The following is a 13865-nucleotide window of genomic DNA, read 5'->3' as shown; positions in this document are numbered from 1 at the left end:
GAGGGCAAACAGCGGCTGTGGCCCCCCTAGACAGGAGAAAGCCATTTGCAGCCAGGCTGGCCTTGGAAAAGCTTAGCCAGGCTGGCCTTGGAAAAGCTTGGCCAGGCGATAATGGGACGGGATGCGCTGCTGACTCCATAATGATATTACGCATCAGGGCCCACGGCCAAAGTGGCTGTTTTTTCTGTAGATCGATGTGGAACCATTTCATGGTCAGGGGCTGAGAACCCAGCCAGCAGCAGGGGTACTAGATGCCAGAGTGGTCCTGAGGGGACTGAAGGGGTGGCAACTGGGGTCCCCAGTGACCGTTTCAGGCTGCTGGAAGAGGAGGGGGCAGTGTGCAGGAGGGTGGAGGGGTGGACGAGAGAAGCAGCAGACTGCCCCTCCTCCCCACCTCACAGAAACAGCAGGCCGTGCTGTCAAGGAAGAAAGGGCTCTGGCTTCCTCCTGTCCCCCAAAGCTGGAGTCGAGCCCAAGGTAGGGAGCTGGTTAAAAGAACAGGACATTGTTTAAAAGAATAAGACAGACTTTTGAAGTCAGGCAGACTTGGGTTTGAGTCCTGACTCCATCACTTCCTTGTTGTGTGACCCTGGGCAAGTTACTCAACCTCTCTGAACGTCTATTTCCTCATCTTTTAAATGTAGTATCTGCCTGAGGCAGTGTCTCTCTCATTGAGCCATGAGGAGAAATGAGTCGGCGCCTGTAAAGCCTCGAGCACAGTGCCTAGCACATAACCATTGCTAGAGGGAGAGGGGAGTATTTTGGGGCAACTCACTCCAGTAACAGATGACCAGTTTGGTTTGATGACCTCACTTTTCAGTGAATCAGCCTCATTTCAGTGAAGTCCTTAGTCCTTATCTCCTTGTGAAGGAATAAGAGGGGATGATTATACCTAACAGCGAACAATTATTGAGTGCTGGGCAGTACATTTCATGCTTATAAAGATGCATTCCAAGATTGATGTTATCATTACCTTTGTTTTACGAGGAGAAAACCAACACAACAATGTCAGGTCATTTCTCCAAAGTCACACAGCCATTAAGTAGCAAAGCTGGGATTCAAACTCAGTCTGGCTCTGTGGGTCCAATGCTTAGCCACTCTCTGAACTGAGTGGAGCTTGTGAGTCATAACCTCCAGTGTAGGAGTTTGTGCTTTTAGTGTTACTTCCTTAACTGCAATTGATTCTCATAGCAAAGGTATTGTTTCCCCCTTTTACAGATAAGAAACCAAGGCTTGGAGAAGTGAATCATTAAACTCACTCTCCCTTTTACGTGTATGTACCCCACCCCACACACACATAAAGCGAGGAGGAATGTCCTCTTGGGATTCATTCATTAATTAGCAGCAGGTAACACCCAGCTCAGTGACTGCTTGGTTCCTTCCCTCTGCGACCCCACTGGAGTTTTATTCTCTGACGCACAGAAGTGGGTAAGTGGGGGTAGGACTGCTCTGGAACCCAAGTTACATGAGGAGTGGCTCAAGCTGGAGAAGTCTTGGAAACCTGATCCCAACTACCAGGTGTTTAAAGGGTACCTGTGGGGAAGTGCGTTTAGATTCTTCTCTGATTGCAGAGAGCAGATCTGGAAATAATAGGTGGAAATGTTAGGAGGGCAGATTGGGTTTAAATTTTAAAAAATCTTTTTTTAATGAAATTTTTGATTTGTAATTTTTGTGGGTACATAGTAGGTATATATAAGAACCTTATTTTCTGTTGTTTCCCTTGCTATTATAAATTTATTACTGCCAGGCATGGTGGCTCATGCCTGTAATCCTAACACTTTGGGAAGCTGAGGAGAGTGGATTGCTTGAGGCCAGAAGTTTGAGACCAGCCTGGATAACATAGTGAGACCCCATCTCTTCACAAAAAAAAGAAAAAGAAAAAATTAGCCAGGTGTGATGGCATGTGCCTGTAGCCCCAGCTTCTCGGGAGGATTTCTTGAGCCCAGGAGGTTGAGGCTGCAGTGAGCTATGATCATACCACTGCACTCCAGCCTGGGCGACAGAACGAGACCCTGTTTCAAACATTTATTTAATACAAGGTATTGGAAACCATCCCCATACCAAATCAACAGGGAATCCCCTGTCACCCTTCGTCAGTCCCACTTTCCTCCCCAGAGGTGACACGGTTAACATCTGATGTGGGTCCTCCCAGGCTTTTTGAAAAAAAAAAACTTTCTAACAAAATTACCAAATCAAAATGGGTTTCCCTGCGGGGTAGTGAAGTTCCCTTCCCTGAAAATGTTTGGAGACACAGTGGATGATCATGTGCTGCACCGGGGTTCGTGGGAAGTATTTCTGCTCGGCGTGGGAGGTGGAATTAGAAGACTGTTTCCAATCCTAAGACTTTCTGACTCACGTGGCACACACAGCTAGTTAGTGGTGGAGGCAGGTCCAGAACACAGGTATTCAGATGGGGTTCAGATGAGCTCCTTTCCTAGCAAGATTTTCCTTAAATTCTTCTCTGCCTCTTCCCAGCCCATCAGGGATATAGGGCAGGGCAGAGAGACATCTGTGTCTCCTCTAGTCTGGAGCGAGGGGAGTGTCCTGGGCCTGGGTTGTGATGCCATCCAGTGCCCACCCTCGTGGGGCTCCTGTGGCATTATTGCAGTGAGCACTTTCTTTCCGTTCCTGGCTCCAAGCCCTGTGTGTGCATACACTGGTACCCACACAAGAGGTAGCACGTGAGCTGGCTCAGTCACTTGGGGCTGTGGTAACCACATTCAAAATGCAGCATCATGCTAAAGAGCCGCTGGGGACTCTGGGGACAAGGCTGTCTCCGACCCAGCTTTAGGGGGTGAGGAGAGGGAGCCAAACGGCTACAGCTGCAAGTCAAAGAGGTCAGAGGCCTTCTGATGTTGGCGCTGGAAGCCTCTCCTTTCTTTCCCCACAGGTTATGGGGGCTTCTCTACTCCCCGCTCTTATTTGCCTGCTTCTCCAGGGATCCCTAGAAGAGCAGTGGTTAGCAAGCATATGCTATAGCCATCAAATACAAGTCTACAGAAATGTAGGCTTCCACTTGGGGCTGAGTTAGGGCCTCTGCTTCTGAAATGAGCAACCTCTGGTTGCTGGTGGGGGCTAGGGCTTGCTCCCTTTCTCTCCTCACATGCTCTTTCCTGGGTGACCTCATCCCCTCCCATTGCCTTAAACATCTTCCAGGTACTGGTGTCATCCACTTGTGTAGTTCCAGTTCAGAAATCCCGTCAGCTCCATTCATTCATTTGTTCATTCATTCAGCAAACATATGTGGCATCTCTGTCCCAGGTACTGCTCTACAACCTGGGTGTACAATAGGGACCCAAAGAGACACCCCCTTCCCCATGCACTCCCTGCTCACAGACACACCTGCGTGGCAGTGCCTGGGTGTCTTCACAGCTCCCTGATGCCGAGCTGTGATCCCACCCTTCTGCCTCCCTGGTCCCCCTCAGTGTGCTGCCACCATTCACCTTGAGGCTGAGATAGATGTTGTCAAAACCACCCTCTCATTCCTTAATTCACTCACTCATTTTTCGTGCATTAAATCTTTATTAAACACCTGTGAACTCTGTCCTCAGGGAAACAATGGTGAATAAGACCAACAGGATCCCTGCCCTCATGGGACTTACATTCTAATCAGGGAGAGAGGCCAGAAGACCAATAGATAAAAAATATCTCCCACCCGTATTCCAACCTATTACCAAGTTCTACATTTCTAGCTCTGCAGGAGCCTCCTCCCAGGTCTCCCTGGGTCCCATCTGCCCTTCTGCCACCAGTCTCCACCCAGTCACCAGAGAGAGAGCGTCTTAAAATGGAAACTGGATCAGATCATGTCACCCCTGCTTAGAACCCTGTCAATGGCTGGGTTCCCACTTCGTGTACAATCCAGACTCCTTAGGAGGGCCTATGATGCCCTGCTGCTCCTCATGGCCTTCCTGCCTCCGCAGACCTATTCATGCCCCTGCTCTCAGCCCCTGAGACCAGCAGCTCACTTTCCTGTCAGTTTCCCACACATCCCCAGCTCTCTCACCTTCAGTGTTTTTCCACTTGCTTTTCCCTCACGGGGACCACTTCACTCCAGTCCAGCCCCACCCCACCTCCTTCTCTTGGCTGAGAAGGCCTGGCTGTAAATTTCACTTTCTTGGTGAGGCGTTTTCCCCTCACACATCCACACCCCTCTGCCTCTGTCAGTTTCCATCACTGCAGCCCGTGCATTTTCTTCATGGTACTTACAGTCCTTTGTAACTATGAATTGTGTATTGCCTGCTTCCCTGTAAGTTGCTAGGGCCTATAGGGGCTCAGTAAATATTTTATGAACAAATGAATGAATGGGCTGGAGATAGGCCTGGCATGAGCAGCTGCTGAACTCCATCCTCTCTTATTCCTCGCAAGCTGTCTCCAGCTGGCTTTTGCACCTCATTTCTAGGGCATTCCTGGGAGTCCTTGGGGAATAACATGAACGCTCTTCTTTTTACATTATGCATTTCCTGCCTGAGAAACTGTCAGAATAATGAGGAAGCCTTGGAGAGAGAGTTCCCGTAGCCCTTCCTCTCTCTTCCTTTTAGAACCTACCACTTTCTACCTGGTACTTTTTGGTACTTGTCAAATTCCCCTTCCCACAGTGGCGAGTTGCTCAGAGGTGCTGGTTCATCCCAGCTCCCACTCGAGGGCCTAGCTTAGTGGTCCATGCAGAGTAGGTGCTCAGCGAAATGTTGAAGTGAATGAAGGATATGGTGAGAAAGGAAGCAATGAGTAAGAAGGAAGAGTGAGAAAGAAGGAAAGAGGAAGAGGAGGGAGGGGCAAAGGGGTTGATGAAGAGTGAAGAAGCAGAGGGAGGGAAGTGAGGTCAGGGAGTGGGAAACAGGGAAAGAGAACCCTGGCCCGGTGTCCACCTCAAGCCAGCACCCTACCCCACTCCTTCCAGTCTTCCTGGACTCGGAGCCTCCCGGGCCTGCCCCAGCCTTAGGTGGGACAGCAGGGTTCCTCCAGCCTGCCACTGACACCAAGGGCACCCTGAACTCAGCTCAGACCCCAGGCTGCCCGGAGCAGGAGAGACTGCTCCTGAAGAGACTTCTGCAGGGACGAGAGCCCAGGATTCCTTAACCTGAGGCCCAGCTCCATCCCTGAGATCCCTAGAGACTCCCCTCAGCTCCCCTCCCCTCAGCTCCTCATATTGAGCCCCTGATCCAAGGACGATTAACTCCAAATCCAGCATCAGTGATCAAATGTTCATAGCAAACGAAGGAAAACAAACACCAGCTTTCCTCCTTGCCTCAGCCCTGGGGCCCCAGAGGCTTGGCTCAGAGACAGATGCCCTGCTTCCTCCCCACGCCCGGCACAGGCCTGCCAGCTGCCCCTCGAGAAGTCCAGGGGCCAGCCTCAGAGGCCCGGAGGATCTGTTCCCAGAGTAGCTGTTGCCACGGTGACCCTCCCTGGGGTGGTGGCTCCTAAGCTGCCATGGGAGGCAGAGCTGTGCCACTACCACAGCCACCACCACCACCACCAGGGCTGCCACCACAGCAAGTGCCACTACCACGGCCACCACCACCACCACCAGGGCTGCCACCACAGCAAAGCTGCTCCTGGGGCCTCCCTCCTAGTTAGGCTGCTGAGAGACCAGTCTGTGCTATCATCTCACCATGCCAGGCAGCCACAGTACCAGGGAACAGGAGTCACAATCAGCCCCCTTCCAACACCCCGGCAGCATCCCGCTGTGTGCCCCAGGACCCGCTCTTCCCCTGAGGGGATGACACTGCCCCCCTGGAAAATTGATTAGGGACCTCATTTCTGTCAGCACCCTACTAGAGATGGCAACCAGCTCCCAGGGCGCCTGGGGGAAGGGATGTTGAGGGCAGCAGGGAGGTAAGAAGGCTCCAGTGATACCAGGCTCCCTGTGGGCCTCAGTGCTAGGTGGTGACAAGCTGGGTTTCCCTGGACAGGACTGGAGAGTTGCTCTCTAATACTCTCCATCTTTCTTCTTGGGTTCTTTCCCACCCCTGCCAGAGGCTCTTGCTAACTACTGTCCCCTTACATACTGGCACCTAAACATAAACACACATTTCCAGAGTCGTCCTGCTCTCTTCATTTTCTGACCTATGCACAAGAAAGTATCTTGTGTCAGTCATCAGCACTCTAGTATGAATTTAGGGTCCATGTATATTTTATTTCCCAGGAGATAGGACTGTTGACCTTCTCTCAACTTGTGGAGTGAGAGCCTTGTTCTCTGTGATAGGAAGTCCTAGCACCAGAGAGCTCCAAGCAGGATAGATAATTTTTTCGATTAGGAGAGGAAGAAATCCAAAACTTCCTGTGTGGGTCAAATTAGGGTCCGGAGCTCTACAAGGAATTCTGGCCTGACTCCAATTAACAAAGAAGGACGTGGAGCACAAAAGAGAAATCCAAAGTGATATGCAATGGAGGCTGCCTCTGTCTGGAAGATCTTCCTGCTCCTTGTGCTCCCCTCTTACATTCCACTATTGTGTCCTCAGCCTGGCAAACTCTTACTCATCCCTCAAGGCCCACTCAACTGTCACCTCTGAGAATCCTTCCTGGGCTCTCCCAGGTAGAATTCCTCTGTCCTTTATGCTCTCACAGAACCTTGAATATTCCTCCATTATAGCACTTACTGCAGTGATAACTTGTTGCTTGTTTACTCATTTATGGATGCTTTCCTTAATGTTTTTACCTCCAGCCCCTGCTCAGTGGTCAGGAGCTCAAAGATGAACAAAGGAATGAGTGAATGAGTAAGGAGTGAATGAATTAGCTGCCCTCTGCTGACTTCTGCCCTTCACCCCTGTCATTCTAGTCCATGGTTGGGTTGTAAGATTTGTCCAGAATAATTATCTGGGATGCTGGACCTCTCACTCTGCCATCCCACCACCATGTGCCAGCCAAGTCTCCTCTCACCCACGCCACCCTCACCATCGGTACTCCCTTCCAAAGTTCCCCATTTCCCCTCAACTCTCCAGGCTTCAGCCATCTGGGCCTTTCTTTCCTGATGTTAGTAGCCGCAATTTACATCACAGTTAACTTGGAACAGCGGCGGGGGGGCTATGTCCTGGGTCCTTTCTCCCTCCGTCTGCTTCCTTCTCAGTTTTCATTAATGGTGTTCTGTGAGCCTTCCACCCACCCCAACTCTCCGAGTGCTAGTTAGGTGCTCAGGTTTGTGCTCTTGGACAAAACTCCTGCTACATAAGTGGACATAGAAAAAGAGGCTGGCAAGGGTTGTTCCCAGAGGGGTCTGAGCCAATCCCACGCTATTGCTGGGCTTGAGGTTCCACATCTGTGAATGGGAATTAAGCTTCCCCTGCCTTCATCCAAGGTGGGATGATAATTAAATGAGAGTGGATGGATGGGTCCTTTGGAACTCCTGAAGCACCACTGGAGGCAAGGGGTTATCATTCTTCTGGCTTTCTCTCTGTCGAGGACTTGGGTGTTCCTCCAGAGTCAGAGGGCAGGTGCCTCTGGAAGGTATAATAGCTAACGTGGATTGAGTGTTTACGACCAGCCCAAGCCCCCTACATGGCTTAATGGATCAGAGCAGCCCCAGGAGGTAAGGGCTTTTTTTATCACTCACATTTTACAGGTGAGGAAACCGGAGAGTAATTTGACGGAGATCTCACAGATAGATTTCACAGGTGATTTTGACCATGCTTCTACACTGGCTCTGTGGCCAGCCCCTTGGCACCAGCACCACCACTGCCATCGATTTCTGGTCCACGGCCAGATTGCTAATTCCGGCTCCACTGGCTTTGCCACTTGTGAGCTGCGTGACCTTGGGCAAATGACTTAACCTTTCTAAGCATGGTCTGTGAAATGGAGATAAGGAAACATCTCCAGATTTTGCCCAGAGGAGTAAATGGAGGTGGGATATGTGAAGTGGCTCTAGACCCAGGCAGTAAACAGTGCTCAGTGTGTGTCCTTCCCTATTGACACTGACAGACCCTGCCTGGCAGGCCTGAGCACAACAGAAGCACTAGAAGTCCTTTTCCAGAAATTCCTTGCTAGGGCCTCTCACTGTGGACTGAGAGGATGGAGGCAGGTCCAACTCGAGGCAGGGCCTTGGGACACCAGTGCTCATGAGACAACTCACTGTCATGACCATTTCCGCCTTAGTGACCCAGAAGTAGTGACACCTGTGTGCTTGCTTCCCGAAGCAGTGAGAAGCCAGAGGGAGACCCACACAGCTGCTGGCTCCAAAGGCTGCTCCCTGCATGTGGGCACCTCGGCCCCACCTTCCATTCCCCTCTCTCCCTGCTTCCCGGACCTGCTGGAGCCAGGAGCTGCCCCAAGTCCTTTCCACACACACCTGTGAGCTCCTGGGAATGAGATTAAAGGAGGCAGGGAGGTGAGAGGAAGCACAGGGGAAGACTGAAAGCAGATCTCAGAAGCTGAGAAGAGGAAGATGAAGAGGAGGAGGAGGGGGAAGGGAGAGGCAGAGAGAGGAGCAGTAGCCCGCGGAGCAGGGAGAGAAAAAGCAGGCAGGGAAGGGGGAGGGGCAGAGGAGGGGAAGGAGGAGGGACTGCACCCGGCTGTGGGCAGAGGCTGCGGGGCCTAAAATGAACTGAACAGGCTGGAAATAGAACAGCTGGGCAAACCCCAAACGCTTTGTTTGGGTGTCTGCTGAGCAAGCACGTGAATGAGAAGAAAGGAGCAACAATGCAAGGAAGAAGTGGCTCATTTCACTCTGGAGGCAGGTCAGAACAAGAGGCATGTGTTCCAGTCCAGCACAGATTAGTCGGGGTTCTTTTTCCGGGATGTTTTCTTTACGTAATCATTATTTTTAACAGGCTGGCTTGTTGGCGGGATTAGCCTGACGCCACCCCATCCTTGGCAGGTGGAAGGTTTGGGTTACTTTGAGACCAAGACCACTGTGGGTTCTTATTCTAACTGTGGATGCCACTGGCTTCGGGAGAAGAGATCTTAATCCACTTTCTAAATGGAGGTTGAGGAATCTAAGCTGTGTAATGGAATACTATTTCCCTTACTAGAACAAACCCTAACTCGGGTGCAGTGGCACACGTCTGTAGTCCCAGCTACTCAGCAGGCTGAGATGGGAGGATGGCTTGAGCCCAGGAGTTTGAGGTTGCAGTGCACTATGATAGCACCTCTAAATTAGTCACTGCACTGCAGCCTGGGCAACATAGCAAGACTCTGTCTAAAAATAATAATAATAATAAATAACAAAACCCAGTTCCAGGATGGATCAGGACTAGCCTGAGGGGCCCTGCCTGTCTCAGCTCACAGAACTGCACCATGCCTCACACACACCAGCACACTTCGCCCTGGGAGGTGCCCAGGCCACCTGAGGTTCTGCCATGGGCTGGTTCCTTCCCTGATCACCAGCAGCGCCACCTCTGTGTTTTTCCCCTCCTCTCCCCACAACCCCCAACACACAATATGCAGAACCTTTAGTCCAGAAATTAGACATGGGACCAGCAGAGGCTATGAAGATAACTGGAGCCAAGTGGCCCCCAGAGCTGCCATTTAGCCCAATCCAAGGTGTCTGCACTGTGGGGCATTTGCTTCATCACTGACTTCTCTAGAATTCAGGTCAGCTCTACTTGGGCCTGAATGTGGACAGGAATTAGGGGGCCCGAACTCCAGCCTCGCTTCCACCATGGGCCGTGCAGTCTTTGGCAACTTGCTTAACTTGGCTGAGCTTCAGTTCCACGTTTGTAAAACTGGGGATAATACTGCCCACCTCAGCGGGTTCTCATAAAGCTCCAATGAGATCCTGTGTCCCTCCTACTTAGCTCAATAACTTGACATTTTATAAGGTTTAATTTCCTTCCTTCCTCTCTCCCTTCTTTTCTGAATGAGCTCTAAGAACCTTTCCCAATTCACTAGAGAACCTTTGAAGAAAGCTAAATTGAGAAAAGGAACACAGCCCAGCCCACAGCCTCCCCATGAGGGGCTGGGGCTGGAGGGGTAGGTCTGGTGGAGGAGGGAAGGGGAGACATGAGTGATCAGAAGGTCTCAACCTAAGTGCTGGCGGCTTCTGTGACAGAGAGGCAACTGAACCTGTATATGGTATTTGGATCACAGCTGGAAATCAGGCTGGATTTTGGCTTTAATAAAATATTTGACATTTTGTGGAGCTCAGTTTTAAACATGGGGCTGAGAGCTGGCAGACCTAGGTACATTCCTCAAGTTCTAACTCAGTTCACCCTGCTGCTCTGGGCTTCAGTATTCTCTGCTCTCCCCGTCATCAGATGGCATTCACATGAAGACCCAGCTGGTGATCAATTCGTGGCAAAAAGTGTCAGAAGCTAGAAGACTTATCTCCGGTCAGTGTTTTCAACGTGGTAGTTATCCTGCACGTGGTGATTGTACAACCCTAAATGGAAATAGGACCCTAAAGTCCACTCTCTTCCAAGACTAGCCACTTAGAAACATACCAGCAACCATAAGGAAGCTGATTTAAGACCCCTTGGCCCCGCTCCCATAACGCACGCCCAACAGAGTTGGCTTGACTATGGAACCATCCCAAAATCTCTCCTCCACACTGCCTCTTCTCTTCCTCTTCTCTTCTCTTGGCCTGAAGAAGCTTGCTCAGTGCACATATCTTGTCTTCAGGTAGAACTAGAAGTTGAACAAGTCAGTTTCCTCTTTCTGACATTGAGAGGGTGGGTATCAAGGAGGATGTTTCAGAGAACGAAGAGGTTCTTGGCTCTTTGTACTATCTGTGCCTGTTCCAGCTCTAGCTGCCCTTGTTTGACCTGCTTCTTGCAGGAGGTAGTGGCCAGCATCGTAGGGAATGCCCATGAAGTACTCTGGGCTTCTCCGATGTAAAGGGTGAGAAAAATCAAAGCCAGCTCTTATCTCCATCCAGATGGTGGGGATAAAAACAGTCCAAGCCTGTTTCTTGCCTCACTTGTCCAGTGGCTAAGCTAATGCCAAACTGGGATTTCTCTGACCTCATGTTAACCCAATCTCAAGGCTGCCAGAGTATCAGCTACTAAATCACCAATCTATAAAAGTCATCTTGCAGCCTTTTCCAGATCCCAGAAGGAGTCTTTACTCCATCCTGACCTCAGAAGCCACCTTGCATCTTCTGCCAATGCTTTCTTCTTCCTGTATTTAGGAATCACATCTATCACTTGGGGTCCAGAAAACATTTTTAGCTACCAACCATGAGTCAGACTTCATCCCCATTTACAACCGTGTGACTAGAGGGTAGGGAGTTGGAGAAGATTCCTCCAGCCACAGAACAGCTCCTCGAACAAGCTTTTGCTAAAAGACAAGTCTCGTCAGGCCCTTCCTTTTCCGAAAAGTCTTCTCTGACTCCCTGCTGGATAAAGGTTAGAAGCTTGAGCGTGGCTTCCCCAGAACCTTCACCGTCTGGTCCCAGCCTCTCTTTTGGGCCTCAGTCAGTCCCTGCCCTCCCTCCCACACACTCGCACTCCAATCCCATGCACATAGAAGTGTTTGAATGTATGCACTTTCCTGCTTTGGGTCACACGCTTCCCTTTGCTTGGAGTGTCCCCTGGCTTTCCTCCACCTGTGAATCTGCTCATCCTTTGTGAAGTCTTTTCTTTCTTTTTCTTTTCTTTTTTTTTTTTTTTTTGGTACACATTTATTGGGTACAAGTGCAATTTTGTCACATGCCTAGTTGCACAGTAGTTATATCAGGGCTTTTAGAGTATCGGTCACTCAAATAACATACATTGTACCCATTAAGTAATTTCTCATTGTCCACCCCTCTCCCACCCTCTCTCCCTCTGAGTCTCCATTGTCCGTCATTCCACCACTCTCTACATCCATGTGTACACATTTTTAAGCTCCTACTTATGAGTGAGAACATACTTGTCTTTCTGTGTCTAACGTATTTCACCTCTTGTTCCAGCTATGTTGCTGTAAACGACATAATTTCATTCTTTTTATGGCTGAATAGTATTCCATGTGTATGTGTATCACATTTTCTTTATCTACTAATCATCTATTGGTGGGCAGGGCATTTAGGTTGATTCCATGTCTTTGCTATTGTGAATAATACTGCAGTAAACATACGAGTGCAGGTACTTTTTTTTTTTTTTTTTTAGGCAAGATCTAGCTCTGTCACCGAGACTGGCGTGCAATGATACCATCACAGCTCACTGCAGCCTTGACCTCTCAGGCCCAAGTGATCCTCCTCTGAGTAGCTGGGACCACATGCCATCATGCCTGGCTAAGTTTTAATATTTTGTAGAGATGAGGTCTTGCCATGTTACCCAGGCTGGTCTGGAACTTCTGGGCTTGGGCAGTCCTCCCGCCTCAGCCTCCCAAAGTGTAGGGATTATAGGTGGGAGCCACCAGGCCTGGCTTTCTTTTAGATATATTGATTTCTTTTGTGAAGTCTTTTCTTTTTTCTTTTTCTTTTTCTTTTTTTTTTTGAGATAGTCTTGCTCTGTCACCCAGGCTGGAGTGCAGTGGTGCAATCTCAGCTCACTGCAACCTCTGCCTTCTGGGTTCAAGTGATTCTTCTGCCTCAGCCTCTCAAGTAGCTGGGACTACAGGTGCGTGCCACCACGCCCGGCTAATTTTTGTATTTTTAGTAAAGACGAGTTTCACCGTATTGGTCAGGCTGGTCTCAAACTCTGACCTTGTGATCCACCCACCTCAGCCTCCCAAAGTGCTGGGATTACAGGCATGAGCCACCGCACCTGGCCTTGTGAAGTCTTTTCTAATCCACCCTGTCCCACTGGCAGAATGTTTCGCCCCTTAGCCAGTGATATGCCTTTACAAGAGCATATGTTGCACTAGATGTTTACTCGGCTGCTTTCCACAGGCCCTTTCAAAGGCCATAGATTAGATCCACCTTTCCTGTAGCCCTGGCCAATTAGATCACAGAGACCTATGTAGATATGGTAGGAAAAATGATCCAGAATGTAGCTGTGACCTGGAGGATGCCTGCATGTTCCTTCAATATCATACTAACGCTTTGTCTGTCATGAAGATTATTAATTCTCTAGAAGTGTGCTATCAACAGATGGCTATTGAACACTTGAAATGTGGCTAGTGCCTCATGTCAAAATGACAATATTTTGAATGTGTTAAATAAATTATTAAAATGAATTTCTCCTGTTTGTTTTTATTTTTTAATGTGGCTACCAGAAAAATTTAAATTATACACCTGGTACACATTATATATCCACTGGAAAGTGCTGCAGTAGAAGACAATAATTGTTTGACTTTGTCATTTGCTATCATTAATTAAGGGCTCAGAGTGTGAAGTTACATGTTATAGGGTTTTGTTTTTGTTTTTGTTTTTGGGTTTTCTTTTGCCTGTTAGAGATTCAAGTGATTTGTATCCAGTAGGAAAAATAACCCCAGTTTTATTTCTCTGTAGGACATTAACTAGATTTGTATTTTTTAAAAAATTATTTTGGTGTGCCTTTTAAATCCCAGTTCCTCAAATGCTCTTTGAATCAACTTTATTATCGTATTGTTTCCCTTGTCAGTTAATGAGTTCAATAAAATCTTTGATACATATTCATACTTTAACTGTATGAGACTTGTGTTTCTAACTTTTTGGAAATTATATTTTGACATATCTCTGTCTCCTGTTCGGCTTGATGGCAGAGACTCAATTATTAACATACCTAGTATTAAGTAGGGACTCAGTAAATGTTGAATGAATAAGAAGCACTTGTTTAGAATTGAGGCCGAAAGTTTAAACTGCCAGCCAAACTTTGTGGTGGGATCCCTATCAGCCACATGTCTGGAGAGTGGCAGATGCAGGAAAGATGAGACATTTTCAGGATCCTGAACTATTTGGGTGGTTTCCCACTTTGGGGGGCCTGTGATCCCAAGGGAATGCTGGCCAAAGCAAGTCCCTTCTGTCAGCTCAAGGGTGAGGTCCTCTCAGGCTCCCCACCCCTCCCACCCACCTGGGGTGCTGCAGGAAGTAT

At 49.0% G+C, this 13865-nt stretch overlaps 1 protein-coding gene across 1 annotated transcript in view; it reads left to right on the top strand.

The window, feature by feature from the left end:
* The window catches only part of KCNC4 (potassium voltage-gated channel subfamily C member 4), a 38362-nt gene extending 24940 nt beyond the window's left edge, over positions 1 to 13422 (top strand). Inside the window, exon 4 of the mRNA XM_016925872.4 lies at positions 12018 to 13422. Within this exon, the coding sequence (XP_016781361.3) occupies positions 12018 to 12028 (11 nt within the window). The 3' untranslated portion in view covers positions 12029 to 13422. The remainder of the gene's footprint in view (positions 1 to 12017) is intronic.
* Positions 13423 to 13865: the final 443 nt, after the last annotated feature.

Source organism: Pan troglodytes, chromosome 1 (genome assembly GCF_028858775.2).
Source record: "Pan troglodytes isolate AG18354 chromosome 1, NHGRI_mPanTro3-v2.0_pri, whole genome shotgun sequence".
Classification (NCBI taxonomy): Eukaryota; Metazoa; Chordata; class Mammalia; order Primates; family Hominidae; genus Pan; species Pan troglodytes.
Note: the sequence above shows the minus strand (reverse complement) of the source record. Positions and strands in the feature narration are given on the sequence as shown.